The sequence below is a fragment of the Drosophila sulfurigaster genome, chromosome 2R (assembly GCF_023558435.1).
Source record: "Drosophila sulfurigaster albostrigata strain 15112-1811.04 chromosome 2R, ASM2355843v2, whole genome shotgun sequence".
Lineage (NCBI taxonomy): Eukaryota > Metazoa > Arthropoda > Insecta > Diptera > Drosophilidae > Drosophila > Drosophila sulfurigaster.
In genome coordinates, this window is record NC_084882.1 from 13,315,338 (window position 1) to 13,336,451 (window position 21,114).

General features: G+C 41.2%; 3 protein-coding genes across 4 annotated transcripts; 2 read left to right on the plus strand and 1 right to left on the minus strand.

The window, feature by feature from the left end:
- Positions 1–72: 72 nt before the first annotated feature.
- On the plus strand, positions 73–3,731 carry LOC133839562 (adenomatous polyposis coli protein). The gene has a single exon (XM_062271173.1). It carries the CDS (start codon positions 339–341, stop codon positions 3,603–3,605), a length of 3,267 nt encoding a protein of 1,088 aa, XP_062127157.1. The 5' UTR covers positions 73–338; the 3' UTR covers positions 3,606–3,731.
- Positions 3,628–5,401, minus strand: LOC133839565 (vesicular integral-membrane protein VIP36). The gene is made up of 5 exons (XM_062271177.1): positions 5,171–5,401; positions 4,977–5,092; positions 4,706–4,903; positions 4,311–4,640; positions 3,628–4,248 (listed from the first exon to the last, which is right to left on the minus strand). Exons 1-5 carry the CDS (start codon positions 5,295–5,297, stop codon positions 4,042–4,044), a joined length of 978 nt encoding a protein of 325 aa, XP_062127161.1. The 5' UTR covers positions 5,298–5,401; the 3' UTR covers positions 3,628–4,041.
- A 4,193-nt stretch (positions 5,402–9,594) lies between these two features.
- LOC133837553 (uncharacterized) lies at positions 9,595–20,304 on the plus strand. Of its 2 annotated transcripts, none has more exons than XM_062268351.1 (5): positions 9,595–9,723; positions 10,071–10,142; positions 15,748–15,907; positions 16,607–16,705; positions 20,150–20,304. In XM_062268351.1, exons 2-5 carry the CDS (start codon positions 10,134–10,136, stop codon positions 20,287–20,289), a joined length of 408 nt encoding a protein of 135 aa, XP_062124335.1. In that variant the 5' UTR covers positions 9,595–9,723; positions 10,071–10,133; the 3' UTR covers positions 20,290–20,304. The 2 variants fall into 2 exon arrangements, with proteins under 2 accessions (XP_062124335.1, XP_062124336.1); XM_062268352.1 differs by lacking the exon at positions 20,150–20,304 and adding an exon at positions 16,954–17,583 and having other exon boundaries at positions 9,597–9,723.
- The last annotated feature ends 810 nt before the right edge of the window (positions 20,305–21,114 follow it).

Sequence of the window (21,114 nt, forward strand, 5' to 3'; positions counted from 1 at the left end):
TGAAACTAAAATTCTTTGAAATTTTTTAAAGACACTTGTTGCAAGTTATGTTGGCTGCAAAAGCATCGATGCTTGGCATGCTACAAATACAAATATCGATAATTCGATAGATAGCAGAGATGTTTCTGCAGCTCTAGCGAATATACCGATAAAGGCAGCCGCTTCTGCGCCGTAGGATACTTTTTTACCTACTCTCCAAAGCCATTATGGACAGATTAAAGAAACCTCTACCTGTATCCTAGGAACATGTTATAAACTCACAGGAAAATTGCAATTCCCGGAAGATAACTTTCCGCCAAACACAGTATCATTAAACTGCGAAAATCTCATTTGAAATCATGACGCTGAACGAGAGCGACGCTCACAAGCAACTTGAATTGACGCGCAACTTTCTGGAGTTGTCACGGAATGCGGACACCTGTGCCGCCTTACGCAGCTCCGACTGCATCCAACTACTGGTGAAAATACTGCATGCTAATGACGACGCAGCCGCTACTGGAGGTGGAGCAGCGGCACGGAAGAACGCTAGCCAAGCACTGCATAACATTGTGCATGACAATCCGCGGGAGGTAAAGGTGTTGCGCCTGCTGGATCAAATACACGACTACAGTTGCAATTTTCTGCGCACGCAGCTGCAAAGTGGCGGCGAATCCATTGCCGACGATGAGGAACGTCATCCGTTGGCCGCCATGAAGCTGCTGATGAAGGCCAGCTTCGATGAAGAGCATCGCCAAACCATGTGTGAGCTGGGCGCCCTTAAGGCCATACCCAACCTGGTGCATCTCGACCATGCAGTCCATGGACCGGCAACAGGACGTGAGCAATGTAATTTACTGCGTCGGTATGCGCTGATGACACTGACGAATCTCACGTGTGGTGAGGAGAACAACAAGTCACTGTTGTGTGGACAAAAACAGTTTATGGAAGCACTAGTCGCTCAACTGGACTCAAATGCCACGGACCTGGATGATCTGCTGCAAGCCACCGCCAGCGTTTTGCGTAATCTTTCGTGGCGTGCGGACAAACATCTAAAGACCATCTTCAATGAGCTGGGTACGGTGACATCGCTGGCCCTGGCTGCCATGCAGAACAAGAGCGAGAATACTCTGAAGGCCATACTGTCGGCGCTGTGGAATCTATCTGCGCACTGCAGCACCAACAAGGCGGAGTTTTGTGCCGTCGACGGTGCTTTGGCTTTTCTGGTGCAGATGCTTAGCTACGAGGGACCCAGCAAAACACTTAAGATTGTCGAGAATGCTGGTGGCATATTACGTAATGTGTCGAGTCACATTGCGGTGTGTGAATCCTATCGACAGATCTTGCGACAACACAATTGTTTGGCCATTCTGCTGCAGCAACTCAAGTCCAATAATCAGACGGTTGTCAGCAATTCCTGCGGCACACTCTGGAATCTGTCGGCCCGCTGTCCCGTGGATCAGCAATTCCTCATCGAGCACAATGCCATACCATTACTGCGTGCACTGATCGCCTCCAAAAACACAATGATAGCTGAGGGCAGCGCTTCTGCATTGAAGAACTTGATCAATTATCGCGCTGCCTTGGAATTGGCACCATTGAACGAGTTGCCAACCAAGGATGGTCATGCAGGAACGCTGCCACGTCGCTACAGTTCCATGCGCCTAAGCAGCAACCCGACTGGTTCACTAAAGAAGGTGCATGCCTCTAACGGAGGCAGCAACAACAGCAATGGCAGCAACACTTTGCCACGTAAATGTGAAAGTCGCGAATCAATTTATTCCGGTAAATCGGACTCCACTAAGTCTGACAGTGCCTTCGAGCATCGCAAACTAGGCAAAACTAATGCATACGAACCGCCAGCTGAGGAACAACCCATTGACTATTCTATGAAGTATAGCTACAGCGAGCATAAGACTTCAAAGCCCAGCTTTGAGAACTCCATCGATCTGGATCAGCCCACGGATTTCAGTGTGCGCTACAAGGAAAGACGTTCAGCTCAAGCAGTGCCACAGCCACCAGCAACAGCCACTGAAACGCGCGACAGCAATGAAATTCTGCTCATCTTGGATGAAACAGGGAGCACAGCATCAACAGCGGCGCAACCCTTGGCCAAATCCGCATCTGTTTGCGATTTGAGCAGTGATCAAATGCAGCGACCCAAAACGCTCAATTTGCGCTCCACAGCTCTTGAGAATTTGGCCACAGAGAAGTCCAACGACTGCATAGACACTCCCGAACCTGAGCCGGGCGAGCGACCCATCAACTATTGCGAGGAGGGTACACCAGGCTGCTTCAGTCGCTTTGATTCGCTCAGTAGCTTAACAGAAGTCGGCACAGTCAAGCAGGAGAAGCAAACGACGGTGCCAAAAACACCCGAGGCACTGACGCCAACAGCGGAGCCTATTCCGACAACTAGCGACAACAGCAATGCCAACAACAGCAACAACAATAATAACAATACCAACTGTGCCAATCAAGTTATTTACTCAGCTATGCAAACGCCGCTCATGTTCTCCAGACGCAGTTCCATGGATTCCCTGGTGAATGATGAGACTATTGCCTGTGATGATAATGCCTCTGTAATTAGCGATTACAGTCGCATGCAAAGCGGCGTCATTTCACCCTCCGAGCTGCCAGATTCACCCACCCAGAGCATGCCTCAGTCGCCGCATCGCGATCGCAAGCTCAATTCCCAACAGCAACAACAAGAGATGCCTCTAAGAAATGATCACAATGGCAATGATGATGCGCGCAATTATTGTACCGAAGATACGCCAGCGTTGCTCTCAAAGGCGGGCAGCAATAGTAATCTGTCGGTGCTGTCGATAGCATCCACGGCGAATGATTACAATGCCAATGAGCAGATGCCGCGACCGCTGCCGCAGGGACTCGATCCAGCATTGCAAGTAAACGAGGATCCTATTACCAAGATGCGTTGCGGTGGTTTGCCCAACTATCTACCTGTGACGGATGAAATGAACAAGTATTATGTGGAGGACAGTCCCTGCAATTTCTCTGTCATCTCGGAACTATCGAATTTGACTGTTGGGTCGGCACAAGTGGGTCCCATGCGCTTGCCCATGAAGCCGCCGCAGCTGTTACCACGCAATGCGGAATCTGCGCCTAAGTTGCCTCCAAGACGTAGTGCCATTCAAGTGGAGAACGAACCGCGTTTGCCAAAGCGCAGTGATTCACTTAGCTCATTATCAATGGACTCCGATGATGACTGCAATCTGCTGAGTCAGGCGATTGCTGCGGGAAGCTGCAGACCGCAACCAAGTGGCGCCAGCACTAGTTCAAGTCACACCACAAAAACGCTGCCCAAGCCGGCAAATGGCCACAGACGACAGACGATCGATGGTGGCGCTAAGACTGATTACAGCTCCGATGATTCCCTTGACGACGGGCAGTCGAAATCATTGTTTGAGCAGTGCATCTTAAGTGGCATGCACAAGTCCAATGATACGCTGGAGAGCGGTGAACGATCGAATGAACCGTCAAACGATCGTTTTGTCAGCAATCAGGTGCGTCAAATCGAATCCATGCTAGCCACAGTTCGCCCACCGGCGGCACGCTCATCCTCAGCCAGTCGCCAACAACAGCGACAGCATCATCATTGGGTTTAAACTAAATTAAGAGCGAACAATATTTGACAGTTTTTGTATGTTGGTCGTTTCATTTATCTTTATCATGCTCTTTGCTCTATATAATGTACACACACATACTGCAATAATAATCTTACGGTCTCTCAATTTGTCTATATAGTTCAGATTAAAAATGTTCACTTAAATTTAACAATTGCCCATTTATCTTACGTGTCGTTGTTTTTTGCCTAATCATTCGAAATTAAAAAGATAAACAACGGAGTGAACAAACCTCAACAGAAAACGGATAATTCTAGCTGACTTATGAACAAATGTCATTAATGGGTACATTCAATATAAATTAATTGTAAAAGGGATTTGAAACTTGTCATCAACAACGCGGTAGACTTAAGCCTAGGTTTGGTTGTGTTTTGCTGCTGACACAGTTGCCGATGTTCTCTAGTTATTATGATGCTGCTCAGTAGAAACGTTTGCGCGCATTGCGATCTTTGAAGTACGATATGGCAAAGATAGCCACGCCCGCCGCCACTAGCACAACGAACAACAGGATAAAGAATATTTTGGCATTTGACATTCCTGGCTTGGGATCCTCCTTGTGCTCACGCGGTGCTTCAAATGTTTTGGCATTTGGTATAATATTGCTTCGACTGACAATCTCCTCGTGCTACAATTAAGCAATAATGCAACATCATCATAATGATCACTTAAATGACAAATTTCACTTACTGTGATGCTCTTATCAATATCGAAGAACTTGAAGCTGTGTATGTCATGATTATCGGACAAATCGCCCGTTGTTGCTGATAGACCGAAGTAATAACCTGTGGGCAGCTCAACATTGTTGACCACAAAGCAATTCTTCCATTCGTTTCGATTCTCCAGATCCGTGGAGACTGATAACACATCGTTCTCATAGCGTATGCTGACAAAAGTCTCATATTCCACATTACGGAAACGAACCTCGCAGCCAGCCAGCTGAGTGTGTGTGCCATCTCTATCGTGATCGTAGCTCCAGGTGCCATTGTTAACCATGGCACTTAAATATGGATGTTGATGCTGCAGCCAATAAAGAATAATGATAATAATAATAATTGAGGCAACAAGTATTGTTATGTACTTACATTGTGTGGACCATTGTGATTGCTGTAGGTGTCTAGAATGATGGCCAGGCCGGAGAAATGATCTTTGCTGCCAAAGACGGGTCCAGTTTGCATGCGATCCTTGGTATACCAAATGGCGAAGCCATCGCCAAACAGTTCGTTACCTTTGCCGTGCACTTTGAACCCAACATGCACCTCCCAGTTGCGTCCCATAACCGGCTGCACGATAATTATTGTATAGACATCATTAATTACTTCTTGAATTACTCATGCTGCGAGCTCTCCCGCTTACCGAATAATTCCATAATGCACCGCTCTTGGATTGCAAATCCGGTGTCAGTCTTATGTAGTTGCTGGTGACCATTGTGTTACCCAAAAAGTCCCAGTGTGGTAGTATAACGCCAACGCCTGCAAACAAGAAATTAAGTATATGATTCATTGTTAAGCCAAGCTGTGCTATATATAAAATGCTTATCATCCACATACCTTGAAATGGACGCACCAGGCTATGCTCCCGTTTCATATACTCATTGTCTTCGGAGCTCATTGCGAATTGCAAGCCCCAAAGAACGCCGAAAATTGCCAGGAGCCACTGTGTGTTTATTTGCGTCATTCTTGCATGCGTTGGCGTCGTCTCTACTGAAAATATGTTTAAACTTTTACACAAATATTTTCGCTTTTTTTTCAGTGCTGCTGATGCCGGCTGATGAGTGGTTGTGTGTGACCGCATGTCAAAGCTGAAAATATACCAACATGATGGTATAATATACCAAAATATAACTGTCCACAAATTACAAAAACGTTATTATTTGAATATTTTTTTTTTCATGTTTGTATATGAAAAATAATAAACCTCGAAGAAATTTTCCAACTTTGATAAATTGCTGTGTAGTGCATTTTAAATTAGTGCTTGTAGAATTGTTCAGCGCATGATACAGTTTGATGTGTACTGTTCAGAGCAATATAAAAAATATACCAGGGCTTACATAAAATAGAACTTGAACTGTACCTTTTTAATTTTTACAGCAAAGCTGGTCCTTTATAAAAGCCAGGCACGAACTTTTTTATAGATTTAAAAGAAAACTCCTTGGATATATAACATTCATTCATTCATATAACATCATTCAAACGGTTGATATTTACAATTGGCGCCTCATATCGATACTATTTACAGAAAACCATCGATAGCTTCCGTATCAACGATTAATATGTGCTATTAATGCTTCCTGATCGATTTATTGACGCCGCTTACAGCACTGAAATGCGTTAAATTCAAAATCTAATCTTGACTCAATTTAATTAGCTGTCGCCAAATATTTACGAATATCACAACAGCATCGACAACTACTTTACGGTAGACAGACATGCAAATTAGTGAGTTTGACAAGTGCATCAACAGCAAAACTCTTCCCTATCGAAAGTAGTTAACCAACCACGAATATGCATAACATTGGCCATATAACCAGTTTCATTTAAATCACACGAACGCAGTTGAGTGTCATTTTGTCAAACTAACGGTTACGTTTTGAGTGTCGCTGTTGAAGCAGAGCCACATTGCATACGCACATTCACACCTTCAAAAAACGCCTAATGGAAAAGCGAAAAACCCGTTTTCAGTTTCAGTTTAAGCTTCAGCTTCAAGAGTTTTCTTCCTCTCGAGCCGAGCCACTCGAGCAATGCGTTACTCATACTCAACTCAGACTGCGTCGGGCATTGTCAAGGTCGATGTCGTGAGAATAAAAGCTAAATGCTTCATACATAATGCAAATTGAATTCGAATTCGAATTGGACCGGAACTTTGGAATGCTAAACATTTGAACTTGCACTCGCTTTTCATAATTCGCTATGCATATTTGGGCACAATTAGTTAATTGACAATTGGCAGTTGAACTAACTGTAAAATATTGTCAACCGTCTAAGGCAGCAGCATCAGCATCAGCCTTAGCAATGCTTCCTCTACACGTTCACTAATTGGCATATAACAAACGTAATTATTTCAGAGTCTAAGTGCAACAGCAGCGTCATCATGTGCTTAATTATTAACGGAATTAAGTAAGGTCATTGAAACTCATCGACAAAAAACGTAAAAATGAAAAAATGAAATCAACATGAATATTGAAAACAAAAGTTATGACAAATTGATATGATAATCGCATACAATCAGCGCTAATCCATTCAAATGAGTCAAAAATAAATTCAGTACACTTGCTAAAGTATTTAAGTAATCGCACAAGTTTTGTAACAAATGCGAATATATTAATATTTTTCATATTTTTTACACTTATTAAGTAAAGTGTATTGAAACGTTGCTAAGCCTTGCATATTCCTCTCGCTCATTGAATATAAATTTGATAACACATATAAAACGACAGGGAGCCGTTTATAACAAAAGAAATGGCAATTGACAATGCCAAAAATAACTCGTATATGAGAGGAAGTGAATATCGAGTGAATGGAAAACATTTGAATGAGTATTTCTCAAGCAAAAGGGAATACAGCTGTTTTGGATTAACATTTAACCACAAAAATGTGTTCTGACTGAGTGCACAAGTCATATCAGTTAAGATTCTGATGAGTTTCCGGCGATTTCTCTTCTCACTTCCTTAACGATTCCCCAGTCTGACTTATGTAATGATTTGTTAGGGAGCACTCTGGAGAAGGTGTAATGGAGTACAAATGTTTGCTGAACTTGATAATTAGTTGCGCGTGTTGGGCACCGTTTGATTAATGGTCTTGTAAATACATTCAGGATAAGCTCAATTGATTAGCATGCGAATAGTTGGACTATAATATCAGCGACTATTTTTAGCGCATTTAAAAAGTCATTAATTAGTGGCGTGGCTGTCATGTGCAGACAAGTTCGGGCCCAAACACACGCACACTTTTGGCGCTATTTTCAATTCCTCAAAGTGGCAATAACCTGAGGCCGGTCCGGTCTGAGGCCAAGAAATTTGCTCAAATGATTGATAACTATTGTCAGACGCGTTCAACTACTATTTCAATTAAACCGTCGAACGCAAATCTGAATCCAAATCCAAAGCAAAAGCAAAAGCAAATGGCAAACTAGCAACAAAAGAAAGCAAAAAAACAAAAAAAAAAATAGAAATAGAAACAAAGCAAAAAGCAAAGGCAAAGTACTAGCAAGGCAATTTGTTAATTGATCGGACATAAATCAATGGCAATCCACAATTAAGCGGGCTAATTATTGAATGGCTTACAACAAATGGCCAACTGAACTTGACCCCAAGTGAAGACAATACAGCTCGCAACTATGACTGTTATGAACACTTGCAACCAACTACAAGTAAATATAAATAACAAATCGCCAATTTAAAATTCAATTTAATTTTTTGCGGTTTTTTGTTTTCATTTTTTGTTGTTGCGTCTTTGTCTTGTTGCATCGCACAAAACGAAGGCACTTTTGTGGCCACTTTGCTGCCTGACACCTGACAGCTTGAACTTGAACTTGGTATTTGTATTAGCCAACTAACGTCATAGTACAGCCCTCTCTCTCTTGCTCCCCATCTCTCTTTCTCTGTCTAGCTCTCGCTGGTTGTCTCCTCGCAGCCTTCAAGCAACTGCATGGCTGATTAACTGCATTGGCTGGCGGAAAAAAAAATATCAAACGCATTGTTAGCATTGCTGCGACAAGTGTGCAATTTGTATTTAATTACTGGCATTAATTACGAGGGCAGTCCAATGAGTAAGCAACCAGCAATCAAATTGAATAAGTGCGACTCAATGATTCATTAATTTCCACATTTAACCGCAAGCGTATTTTTTGGTTTTTTATTGATGGGCATTTAAAATGCATTCTACCGACAGCTTTTGAAATTCATCATAATTTGCAATTACTTCAAGAATTTAAGCATGCACATAAACAAAGTTTTAAAGCAACCCTCGGTGTCATATATTTATTATTTGCTCGAATTTTTTGCAGTTAAAGGGCCGTAAATGTCATGCATTTGATGTTGCACAATATACAACACACTCTGATATTAAATATGTACATATATTTATGTGTATAGCATACATTAATACACACTCGATTCAGAAAATATATGTTAATAAACATCATATATAGCACAGGCGTGTGGACTAAGCCTTATTTTTAGTGCTTCCGGCAGACAATTCGTGCGTTATGATTATGATATGCATATTGCTATTTTTAATCATACAAAACGAACAAAATGTAAATTGTCATTTAAATCAAGCCAACGGGCACTCTCGTCGACCATCTAACTACTAAAAGCGACCGACAACAGCAACAGCAACAAATGAAATAATAAACCAAGCAACAGGCCAACAATCACACTAAAATTTCACGGTCAAAAACGATAGAGGCGGAAGAAATTGCCAAAGCTTGAGCTACCAGCAAATGTTGTTGTTGCCGCTGTTACTATTGTTGTTGTTGTTGTTGTTGTTGCTACTGTTACTGCTGTTGCTGCTGGTGTTGATGTAATTTTTGTTGCCTTTTTTTCATCCACCTGCAATCAAGCCAAGGTGTTGCCAGCTTTCCTATTACATTTGCATTAGATTTGCATAAGTTGACGATTGACCCGCTTGAAGTGCAGCTTGCATAGAGTAAACTGGTTGTAGAAAGTTGTCCATTTTTCTGTTTTATGTTTTGTGTTTTTTGATTTTTGATTTTATTTTTGCAATTTATTAATTTTGCAAGTAACCGGCCAAGAACAACGACAATCACGTGCTGCACGTAGGCCAGCAACAACAAATTTAGCGCTCAAAAGGCTCTCACACTCGCACTCAAGTAACTCCCCAACAACAACAGCAGCAGCTGGGCAAAAAAACTCACTCGAAACGCAACAAACAAAGCACAAGCGACGGCCACGTCGACGTCGACAGCGACGGCGCACGATTGCCATGCTTTATATAAAATCAACTGAGCATTTCTGTTGGAATTCATTAAACGTTTTACCGCACAGCTCGACGTAGACACGACGACGAGTCCGGAGTCCGAGTCCAGGCTACCAACAACAACTACTCTAACAACAACAACAACAAACACAGCGCAGAGTCGTGTAAGCCCAATTGTTGACAACAGCTGAAAAGAGTTCCCAGCTTCCAGCTCAGAGCTCATTGTTTAACGCGTTTTAAAGTTTGGCTTTTAGTTTCGTTTGACTCGCGTTCACGCGTTGACAACAACTGCAGCTCAATAACGAATCAAATAAATTACAAATAAACACCAAGCAATAATAAACTACAACTAAAAACCAAAAAAAAAAAAATCCGAATTGTGTTTGTGTATTGTTCGAAATGAAAGAAAGAGAATGAAAGATCCACAAAAAAACCAAAAATTAACAGTGCAGTGCCTAAATAAATCATTCAAAGCGAATTAATATTTGAAATATTTGTTAACTAATTGCAGCTCAGCCAGCAACAACAACAATAACAAAAATACATCAGCTATAAAAAACCCAACTCAATCAACATGAAATTCGTAAGTACTTGCAATTAAAGAAAACACAAACACAAATACAACGTACGAAAAGTTGCACTTTTTGTTATTATTTTATAATTTTGCGTATGCGCAATTTCGCGCAAGTTTGTTGCCTAAGTCTTTTGTTTTTATTTTGGCGTAACGATTTGCAAGTGAAGTGAAACCAATGCCAAGCGTTAATATTTCCCATAACTTTGCCATGCACACAAATTGAGTCAACTCACACAAGATATTGTGCTATGCAGAACACTTTTTGTATTTGTTTTTGCCTTGTTGTATTTTTGTATTGAGCACTCGAATTTATGGCCAAGTTTCTCGGCTTATTTGCCTGTTGCCAGTTGTCGTGTGTGTCAATTTTTGCAGCAAGCATTTTGTCGGCATTAAAGAGTTGACAAAGCCGCCGCAAGCATAGATGTCGCGTATATACAAAATAAACATATCTATTCACATATCTCTCTCTTTGTGTTTGTAACTGACTATTAAGCTGTTTCAGTGACAGACAATGGACTCTTTTTGGTTGGGGCGTTGGGCGTGCCACAGCAGCAATCCAGGCCATAAATTTGTCTACCATGATTATGCAGTCAAACACGCATTTTTCCAACAGCTTCCGTCACACACACGTAATTCACTTTGGCCTACAATTACACGCTAAACGAGCAGGCTACGCAAAAAACAGCACGCTAAAGCTAAGCAAGAAATATCACAAAAAATATTAAGAAGTTCAAGTTCATGTTGAAGGCCGCGACCATGCCAAAGAAACAAGTAAAAACCGACACTTGTTTACACAGATCGCTATAAACAACAACAACAGTAACAACAACAGTAACAAGAAAAACGCAATGGCAAAAAACTGAAAAAACGTGCTTGGGCATGCGTTTTGTAACTTAATTGAAAAGTGCGATACACACGCGCCAATTGACCAAAGCCAAAGTCAGATTCCGAGAGTCTGAAGCCAGATTTCCAGTCTGACCGCTGACCAACTTCTTGTCCAATTGCGTGTCTCTGTCTCTCTCTCACGTCAGTGTGTGGCAAGATATGCTGCATGCGTGACCGCTGTGTTGCAGCCATAAATTAAAAAAAGAAATAAAGTGAAAAAAAAATGAAGGCAAAAGGCAGCGACTGCAGTTCAAACTCAATTCATTAGAGGCAAAGTTATGTAACAGCAACAGCGACGACGTCAACGGTAACTGCAACTGCAACTGCAACTGAAACTGTCGGCAACTGGCAATTGTCGTTTCATCCCAGTTGCAGTTGCTGTTTAAGTTAAAGTCACAATCCCAAGGCACCCTGGGAACCGCAATCAGCCAACGACTGGCAAATCGCTCTCGATTAGCGATTGAGGCCCAAAATGCGTGCTGTGTCTGGCACAGCGGAAAAAAAGATTTATTAATTGCTCGACAATCGCTTTAATTCATTTGGTTAATCGCTGCCAACGCCATCAGCGTTGCCATCGCCATCGCCATCACCGTTGCCATCGCCATCAACTTGTCCTCGTCGTCATGTTGTTGCATTTTACACGCTTTGCGTGTAGAAATTCAAATTAATTGCCATTACAATTTTTGCAGCGTTGCGCTTGGCTTCGTTTGACTTCTCAGTTTTCGGTTTCGGTTTCAGTATGCCAATGAAGATGCCGCTTGCTCAAATGTTGCAATTCCTGCACACATGTCTAGGCCACAACAAAAAAAAAAAACGGAGACAAAGTTTATTCCCCGTGATTCCCAACTCTGGGTGCAATGTCCATGTCCAGTTTTCGTATCAAGCGCAAATCGCATTTGGCTATTTTTATTACAATTCGTTTAGTGTGGCGCGATTAGTGCACACAGCTGTCGCAATCAATGCTGGAGCCATGTCTGCGCTTGCGACTGCGACTTCGACTCGGGAGTTCGAATCGAATCCAAGTCAGTCAGTCAGTTGCCTGTTGCTGCATGGCAAGTGCCTGGCATACACATGTTCAGCTCCAGTTGAGCTCAGTCTTTGGAGAGCGTCGAGCTGCCCACATGACAACGTTTTTGGCTTGCAAAATAGTTATGTTAGATTTATCGTTTTGCACAGAGACAGACAGAGAGAGACGATTACCATATTTATAAGCTGTATATATATACTTGTAGTCTACAAATTTGCACGGCAGCAGCAATTTGAACTTGAACTCGTTTGCTTTTGCATTTAATGGGTCAGTCAAATCGCTTAGCAGGAAAAAGGAAAAGCCTCTTTGATTCTCACGCTGTTGTGACGGCAATTTGCACTTCCGAAGCAAAACTAGCTGCGCGGCTAAATTGATCTTTGATATAATTGCTTAAGCAATCAGCAGTCAGCAGTCAGCAGTTGACCACGTCTCTAGTTTTTTTGGTTTGGTTTGGCCTGGCATCATTTCCAGCTATTAAACACAATTCAAAGTAATTTCAATCGACGTCAAACCAAGTTGTAGTCTCGGCACCTACGAGCACCAGACAAGAGGAGGGACTCCAGAGTGAGCTTACACTCTGCTTCCGTGTTGAAAGTCAATGAACAGTTGCTCAATCGACCATTAACCTGGACGAGTATTAGCATCTGTTAGCCTGTAGCCTGACTGCCTGACTGCCTGCCTGGCTGACTGCCTGCCAGCTGCCGTAGGCGTTATAATCATTAACAACAGATAACAATAATCAACGATTTTTTATTTCACAGTTGTTTTATGTTCGACTTTTTATTTTCGCTTAAACTTGAGCGCACTTCAATTGTTTCACAACATTCACTTTTGGCAAATTGTTCACATCAAATTTGTAATGCCTGCTCGACCGAAATGACAAACCATTTGCTTAAATAAGATTAATTAACACTCCATCCAGCTGTACAGACCTTATTTTCCATTTCCATTTTTCCAGCCTCTCGACTTCAGTATGACTCATTTTTTGGGGTGCATTTCAGTCAGGAATACGTAATTGAAAGTTCACTTGTTGTTTGTGTTTATTTAATTTGTTTTTCCTGCTTTGCGACTCGTAGAATAATAATAATAAATAATAATAATAAAATCAAATAGCATTTATTTTTAGTGCACATTTGAGCCAATCAAAATCTAAACGCCAATAAATGCCAGCATAAAAATGCAAAAATCTGATTGAAAAACCACTAAGAAAAGAGAGCAAAGCAGAGTGCACAACTGGCAGATACCCTAGACATCGAAAGGTATTCATTTGACAGTTGAATAGACTCCTCTTTGCCAGCGCTTGTCACAGGGTATGTGAAGTCGTTGCTAACAAGCCAATGTAGTTGTCTTTGTTGTCCAGTTGTTGTTGTGCTTATTTTGTTTAGGTTTTGCGAGTGCGACTTCAACGGGCTGTGGCACGCTCACATGTTGCTGCACTTAATCATTGTTGCTGTGGGTGGGTGGGTTTCGTTGTTGTTGTTGTTTATTTCGCATGCGACGCCGTTGGCCAACAATCGAGGCAACTTGCATAGGCCTGAGAGCAACATACAACAAACAACAAACACAAGCAGCAGGCAGCAGGCAGCAAGCGCCGCCCAATTACGAAATCATATCTAAGGTCATTTGTTCAACTAATTTGTTATGGCTTCGATAAGAGACGGGCGAGAAGGGGGTGGCAGGGGTAACATACATGCATGAGGAATGACAGCAATTTTAATACAAACTGTATTTTTTGTTAGTGTATTTATTTACGCTCGATTCAACGAGTCAAACAAATTAACTCACATTAACATGCTGCACGGCTTTTTGAGTTTTGTGCGGATTCCTTGCGGCAATCAAGAAAAATTAACCAACTGCTGCGCTTAATTTATTTAATTAGTTTAAACGATTACTTTCAAATCGCCTGTCACGTTCGACAATCACACACAGAAAATCTCAAAAGCGAAGTTGTTCCAAAGTATGCGTGGAATTTGGCGATGCAAATGCGAAATGCAACACGGCTTTTGGCTGACGACATGTGTTGCATGCCACACAGTGTTGCCCAGAGGACTTTTGCGTTTGCGTTGCCAAACTGTTATTTCCTCCATCAGCTAAGTATTATTACTTGCTCGATGGCTTAATCAAAACTCTCAGAGAGATATAAAGAGAACTTGCTACGTTGATGTGTGGCAACAGACGGAAAGTCTGGCTTAGAGGCAACAACAACAGGAACAGCAACAGCACCAGCAATAGCAACAATAACAAGCATGCATTAATTAAAAACATTTTCACAAGTTGGCGAGACTTTAAAAGTCTAGACAAGAAGTCGCAGCCTCAGTCTCAGTTTCTTGTTGGCAACTGTTCGCCTTGTTTGCATATATTTTTGATTATTTAGTTTAAATTCAGTTTCAGTTTTTTTTTTTTTTTGCTGCTGCTGTTGTTATGCATATTTTCGCCAACAGCAATTAGCATTGTTGTTACAGCAGCTTGTTGTGCATTTTGTTATTGTTAGCAACTTTTTTTGTTGTTTATCGTTTTCGTTTTTTCGTTGATGTCGTTTTGTTGATTAATTTGTAGGGTGCTCGTAAACACTTTGCACATTGCATATAAAATCAATAGACCGCCTTTGCCTTTGGAGATTAGCTTGAGCGTGCGCTGATTTAACCAAATATTGCGCATACGCCCTGTGCGCCTCGCATTGCATTTGCCTTTTTGCCAGGCGCGCCCCATTAGGCAATTAATGAAGCGAAAACGAAACGAAATCAAAAGCAAAAGTAACCACCAATTACTCGATAATATATAATAGTCATATGTGTGCACAGGTGCGATTGCTTCGTACTTTACAATATAAAACTTTTAATATGCATATAGCAAAGAGAAACCCGTTCTATTAAGTGCATTTGCAGCCCTATGATTAGCGGCTGGTCAACGTCGATTGCCTGACAGCTTTAAGACTTTAAATATAAAAAATAAATAAGACATTGCTAGCGGTTAGATTCCACTTCGCCTGCTGCGCGCTTTGCAATGGGAAATCAATAAATTCAGGCGCCTTAGTCGACAGCTTGCACTCAGTTTTTTCGTTTAACCACAAAGCCAATTTGCACAGCATGCTGCAAGACCATTGATGAACGCCGCCACAGCATCCACAGCTGAACTGAACTCAACTGAACTGAACTGTGGTCAAATCTCTTTAACGAGCTGCAAGCACGCTTATCGCCGCATTTGATTGGATGCATTTGCGTTGCCGCTGCCGTTGCCGTTGCGAATTGGGTCAGCGGCACCAATCGCACACCGAAAATGTGCCACAAAACAATGTGCAGCACTTAACACAAAAAAAAAAGAAAAAACTGTTGCAATTGTCATAAATTTCGTTTTCTTTATGCAATCGTTGCTAATTACACATATTTGCTCTGCATATGAAAAATTGCCAATGAGATTTAACTGAGCCAAGAACTGGCTCGTGGCTCTGGCTCTTAGCTGCCTCGTGGCTCAAGTCAAGTACACCAAACACCACATGTTGGCTTTGTGTGTGTCTGTGACATACAGATAGACAGACAGACAGACTGACAGACAGGCTACTTAATTGTTTTATATACTCACAAACATTGCTCTGGCATTGGCACACATTTCAATTGTGTGTTTAATCGCTTTGACCGTACTCGCGCTTTGACATACTTAAATACATTTATTAAACTATACCACAACATTTTTCTCTCTTTGCAGTTAGTCACCATTGCTGCTCTGTGCCTGTGCCTGGCCCTTGCTGCCGGCCAGCAATACTTCCTAGGACAATTCCCCGGTCGCTCGCGTTTCGCCTACGATCCCTTGGCGCTGGCGCCCTCTACTCAGGCGGCTCAAGTGCGCGATCCCCGCCAGAACAGAGGTACATTTTGAGACTACATTTAAGTATACCTGCTACCCATAAGCTAGAAGGCTATTATAACCTTTTGGGCTTGGAGGATATGTATCTAACAAGCAGAATGAGCCATCTCCGACCCCATAAAGTACATAAGTTCTCTATCAGCGTCAACAGTCGAGACGCTAGCCATATCCGTCTGTCTGTCCGTCTGTTCGTATGAACATCTCCGAAAATATAAGAGATAGAGCTATCATTTTTTCTCGATAGCAATTATTATGATTGCACGGAGATTAAGTTTTGTTTCAAATTTCCAATCGACAAAAATCGAATAACAAGCTAGAGCAACGATTCTTGGTACATACAGCAATAGCAGCTGTATTTGGGATTCCTGAAAATCAGATAAAAATTGTTATTAATTTATGGAAGACTTTTGTATGGCAAAAAGCGCCTACGTTGATAGGGTCTCAGTTGGTTTGACTGACAATCTGGAGTGTTTAGTACTAACATATGTGGCGTATTTTTAATGTAGTAATATGTCAATATACCAAGTAAAGCCTTTGGTATTTTACTATTTGTATAATATGGTTTTATTGGAGAGGAGTATCGGGTATCTCACAGTCGAGCAAACACGACTGTAGCTTTTTATACTTACTTATTACAATTACTATAATTTTACCCTTCTTTGGAACATCTTCGTTTGTTCTTTTCTTCATTCACTTGCAGGCCCCGTTGTGTTCCCTCCCTCGCCACCAGACGCAATTGAGGAGTCGAGCGGTGTTGTTGTTGGCGCCTCTGGTTTCGGTTTTGTGCCTCCGCAACAAAGTAATACATTCAGACGCACGGTCTAAAAACTATATAACATAGAACTTAGGCCAATGCCAAGTCATCCAAACACACACACACACTCACAAATATACACACACACACACACTCACACGAAAAGCTTTATTAGTGCAATTGAAGTAGTGTTTAAACATGCAGTTTTTATAGTTGTTGTTTTATAATTGTTTTATAATTGTGTTTCGTACTTATTTTTTTAATTTACCCTCCACACCATGTCCAATTCACAGGCACAATCTTTGGTTAAATGCACACACACAAACACACACACACACTAGCAAAAGCACACACACCACCACACCACACTCCACACACAACACAAGCAATACACACATTAAGCACCCACATAAATAGCAAATAGCAAAAAGCTAAGCACAAAAAAAAAGCAATGCCATGCTGCACCGGAAACGGAAATGCGCGTCACAGTTAATTGCAATTTGAGCGCTTGCAGCACTCAATCAACCAACAATCAACCTCGATCCCCGATCACCGATCCCCGCAGCCCTAACCACATGTCCTCCTATCCCAACGCACACACCACACAAACACTCAAGCACATGCTAATAATAATAATAAAATAATAATAATACTAGTAATGCTAATGATAATAATAAATATACGATATTAGTTGTTTATTAGGAATTATTTAATTTAATTCTATTGTTATCGATATTTGCTGCCAACACAATTCACCTTAATTGCGCTTTTCAATTTTGATTTTATTTGATTTTATTTTATTATTTTTATTTGCCAGCATAAACCGTATTTATATGTTCAAATTCTCACCTTTTTATGATTTTGTAACTCGAATTTATTTTTAAACTAAATTATAAATAAAAACAAATTTACATATAAACAAAGTGCACACACAAAGTATTTATTATTTATGTTTACAACTCTTTCGGCAACACTCAACAGAAACGAAGAAAATCAAAAACAATTATTTCGTAGTGTTTTACATTTATGATTTTGTTGGTTTTCACATTCAAACGCACCAATTTTTAGCTTGATAGTTATTTTTGTTTATTTCTTTTTCTTTATTTTTTTTGGTATGATTATGATTTCTTGTAGCAATTATTGTAAGTGCACACAAAACAAGCGTCTAATTAACAGCGTCAGCTTTGAAGTGCAGCGACACAAATCGAACTGTGACGACGGCCTCGTCCAAAAAACCTCCTCAGCCCTGGCAGTGGGTGGGGGAAGGAGGGGCGAGAGGTAATGTCGCGACGATGGCAAAGCCAAAAAACTGTAACGACGTGGGCAACACTCTTCACACAGCTTCACAATCGAGTGGGCAGCACTAAGACACAACATGGCAGCACTTGAGTAACGATAGATGGAAATGATAGTGAAAACATTGCTCGAATTACGAGGCGAGTGTGACAAGCGGGGGGCGGGGGGCCGGGGAAGTAAGCGAAAACTTTATTGAAGTCATGTAGAGGTCACAGTGAGTTTAAAAAGAAATAACAGATTTAAATCAATGGAGTTTTGAGAAAGTTACGACAACTGAAAGCGAAGGTAGTTGATTTACTAAGATGAAGTTAAAAAATATTGGGTGGGAAAAAATAGTTTTTAAACAAAAATATTATTGAAGAATGTTTTCTATTTTTAAATGCAATATTTCATAGTAAATTTCGTATCCAACATAAAATCTTTTTATGTTGTGTAAACATATCTTTTAAATGTTAATATAAAAGGAGGGAAAACTTTATTGAATTCATTTAAGGGTCAAAGCGGGCTTAGCCAGATATTTTATATGGAAATGAATTAAATTTTTAAGAAAGTTATGCTCATTAAAAAGCAAATACTGAAATAAAATGCCTTTCATATTTTTTCAAACATTTTTCCCAAATAATATAGTTTTATTAGATTACTTTTTGAGAATTGAAAGCCGTGCATTCAATTAAAATTCCAATAGGCGTAATACTTATAAATTTTATGATTTCATGCCACTTATTTTCGAAAATAAGTTTGTAGCTGAGGAGATAAAAATCGAAACACATTTACTACATGAGTTTTGAAACCATTTCTAACTTGCCACAAAGCTTCCAATCACAATTTGTATGCAGCAGCTTGTAATACCTCAACTGGAAAGGTGGAAAAGAGCTAAAAGGCAACAAAAATCTGTAAAAGAGTTTTGAATGAAAAACACAAACAAAAACAAATGTGTTGGCTGCAGGTGCTGCAGCAGCAATCAAGTCAAGCTGCATGGCTTACTGCCTGTCTATAGAGTCAATGAGCGCACACAAACACATTTGCATATGTGCCTCTATAAGACAGTCAATGATATGCGGGTTTAATGCATTTTTTTTCGTGGTGGCTGTTTTGCTTTTTGCATATCGCATGAAAAGCAAAAAGAAAAACGAAATGGAGCAAGTTTTGTTTTTGTTTCTTTTTTGTGTGTATTTGAGGCTGAGACATTAACGAGTAGGTTAAGACGCCAGCAGGCCAATTGTCCACTAGTCCAACAGTCCAGCAGTCCAGCAGTGGTAGCCAGAGGACATGCTGGACTCACTTAGTACAACAAAATGTATTGAAAGACAATTTCACAATGAGCCAACGAACGATCGAATGAAGCGAACACAAAGCAACCACAACAAAACGACGCGACGTTAAGTTGAGATAATTTTTACAATTTGACAATTTATGCACGATTGCCGCCGTTTTTTACGTGCAACATGGTCAATACTCGTAGCCAAATGGCCATTGTGTAATTAATTTTGCAAGCCCAAAGTTCTGTGAACAACAACAAAAACAACAACAATAAAAACTTACGCAGCGCCTGCCTTTGGCTGCCTGCCTGCCTGCTTCCTGATGAGGACTGCCTGTGGTTAGTTGATTATTCGCTTTAACGTTGTCGGTTTGTGGCTATGCGGCTATGCTCGATGGAAAGCGCAATGCGGCAGTAGATTAATGTTGCAACAGTTAAAGCGGCAGCCACAAGCTGAAATGCGCCACCCACCTTTGAATTTATGGAGAGCAGGCGACAGGCATCGAACGTCGCGTCGAGCATTCTATTTCGTAGTGCCAACGCCCCAGCAACAGCAACAACAACAACAACACAAACACCATTAAACAAGCACAAGTAGTACAACTACTACAACAACAACAACAGCAAAAACTGGACGCTTGCCCAAACACTTGACAAGAATGTTGACGACGACGTGATTGACGCCGCGCTTAACCTTCATGCACACACAACTGCGATTACGACTGCGACTGCGATTGCGATTGCGATCGCATTGAACTGGTCAGTTAACGCCCACGCTTGGAATTTCGAGGCAGCACTCTTGGCACTCTTGGCACTCGCTAAGCAATTTCCACTAATCTCTCAAGTGCACCCGCCCAAGCTTAACATTATTAATTGTCCCAAATTCAATTGATACATATTTTCGCTTTTTATTTTGCACCTCTCTTCCATTTCAGCCGTGGCAGCGGTGGCAGCAGCCGCTGGTGGCGTGGATCCAACATATTTCAGCACCACATTTCAAACGCCCGACACATCGTATGCCACATACAATTTCTATACAAGTCCGTATACCAGTACACGATACCGTTACTTCTGAGTCCAATTCGATGCAGTTGCGACGCAAGTCCAGAGTCGAGGAGCTGTTGTTGCGTCGAACAGTTGCGTTGAGAGTCGAGTCATGTGTAAGTAGTCAGTTAATGAGGCGCCTAGGCAAAATAACTAACTCTCTTGTAAATAAATGTGTAAAATATGCAATTTGTTGTTTAACTTTGTATCTGGTTTTGTTTTTTCTATTTCGGTTGTGCACAGTTTGTTGCAGTGTGCAACAATCGCTCAGCTGTTGAGCTGCACCTAACTAAATCAAAAGACTCAGGAAACGAACTTGAAAGGCGCGCAAGCGTTAAGCTAACAAATCAGCTTTCTTATCATTTGCAGCGAGGTGACGCTAATCTTGTTGTTTGTTGTTGCCAATTGCGTAATTATGTATATACATACATATTTAGTGCATAGAGCAATTGAACCAAAGCGATGCTTATCGATACGCCAACGCCAACACAAACGCCAAGAGCCAAAAACAGTAGCGAACCCGAAGTTGAAGCTGCCAACAAAGTGTGAACTGAATACGCGTCATCGTCATCTGGCTTTTGGCTTTTCGCTTTGAGCTTGGAATGTTTATTTGTTTGTTTCGCTGTTGCGCGAAATCTGTGCAAGCGTTTGCTTTTGCATTTTACAACAGCATGACACGCCGCATAACACACAATTGCATGCACGTTGCCGTCGCCGTTGCCATTGTATGTTAAATTACGTATACGCCTAGTATGGGCCACGCCGGTGCCGGCGGTGTTAATTTCCATTGACACTGGCACACAGCGGCAGACAGACTGTAAATGCAGTTCCAATTTTTATATTTCTTTATTTATTT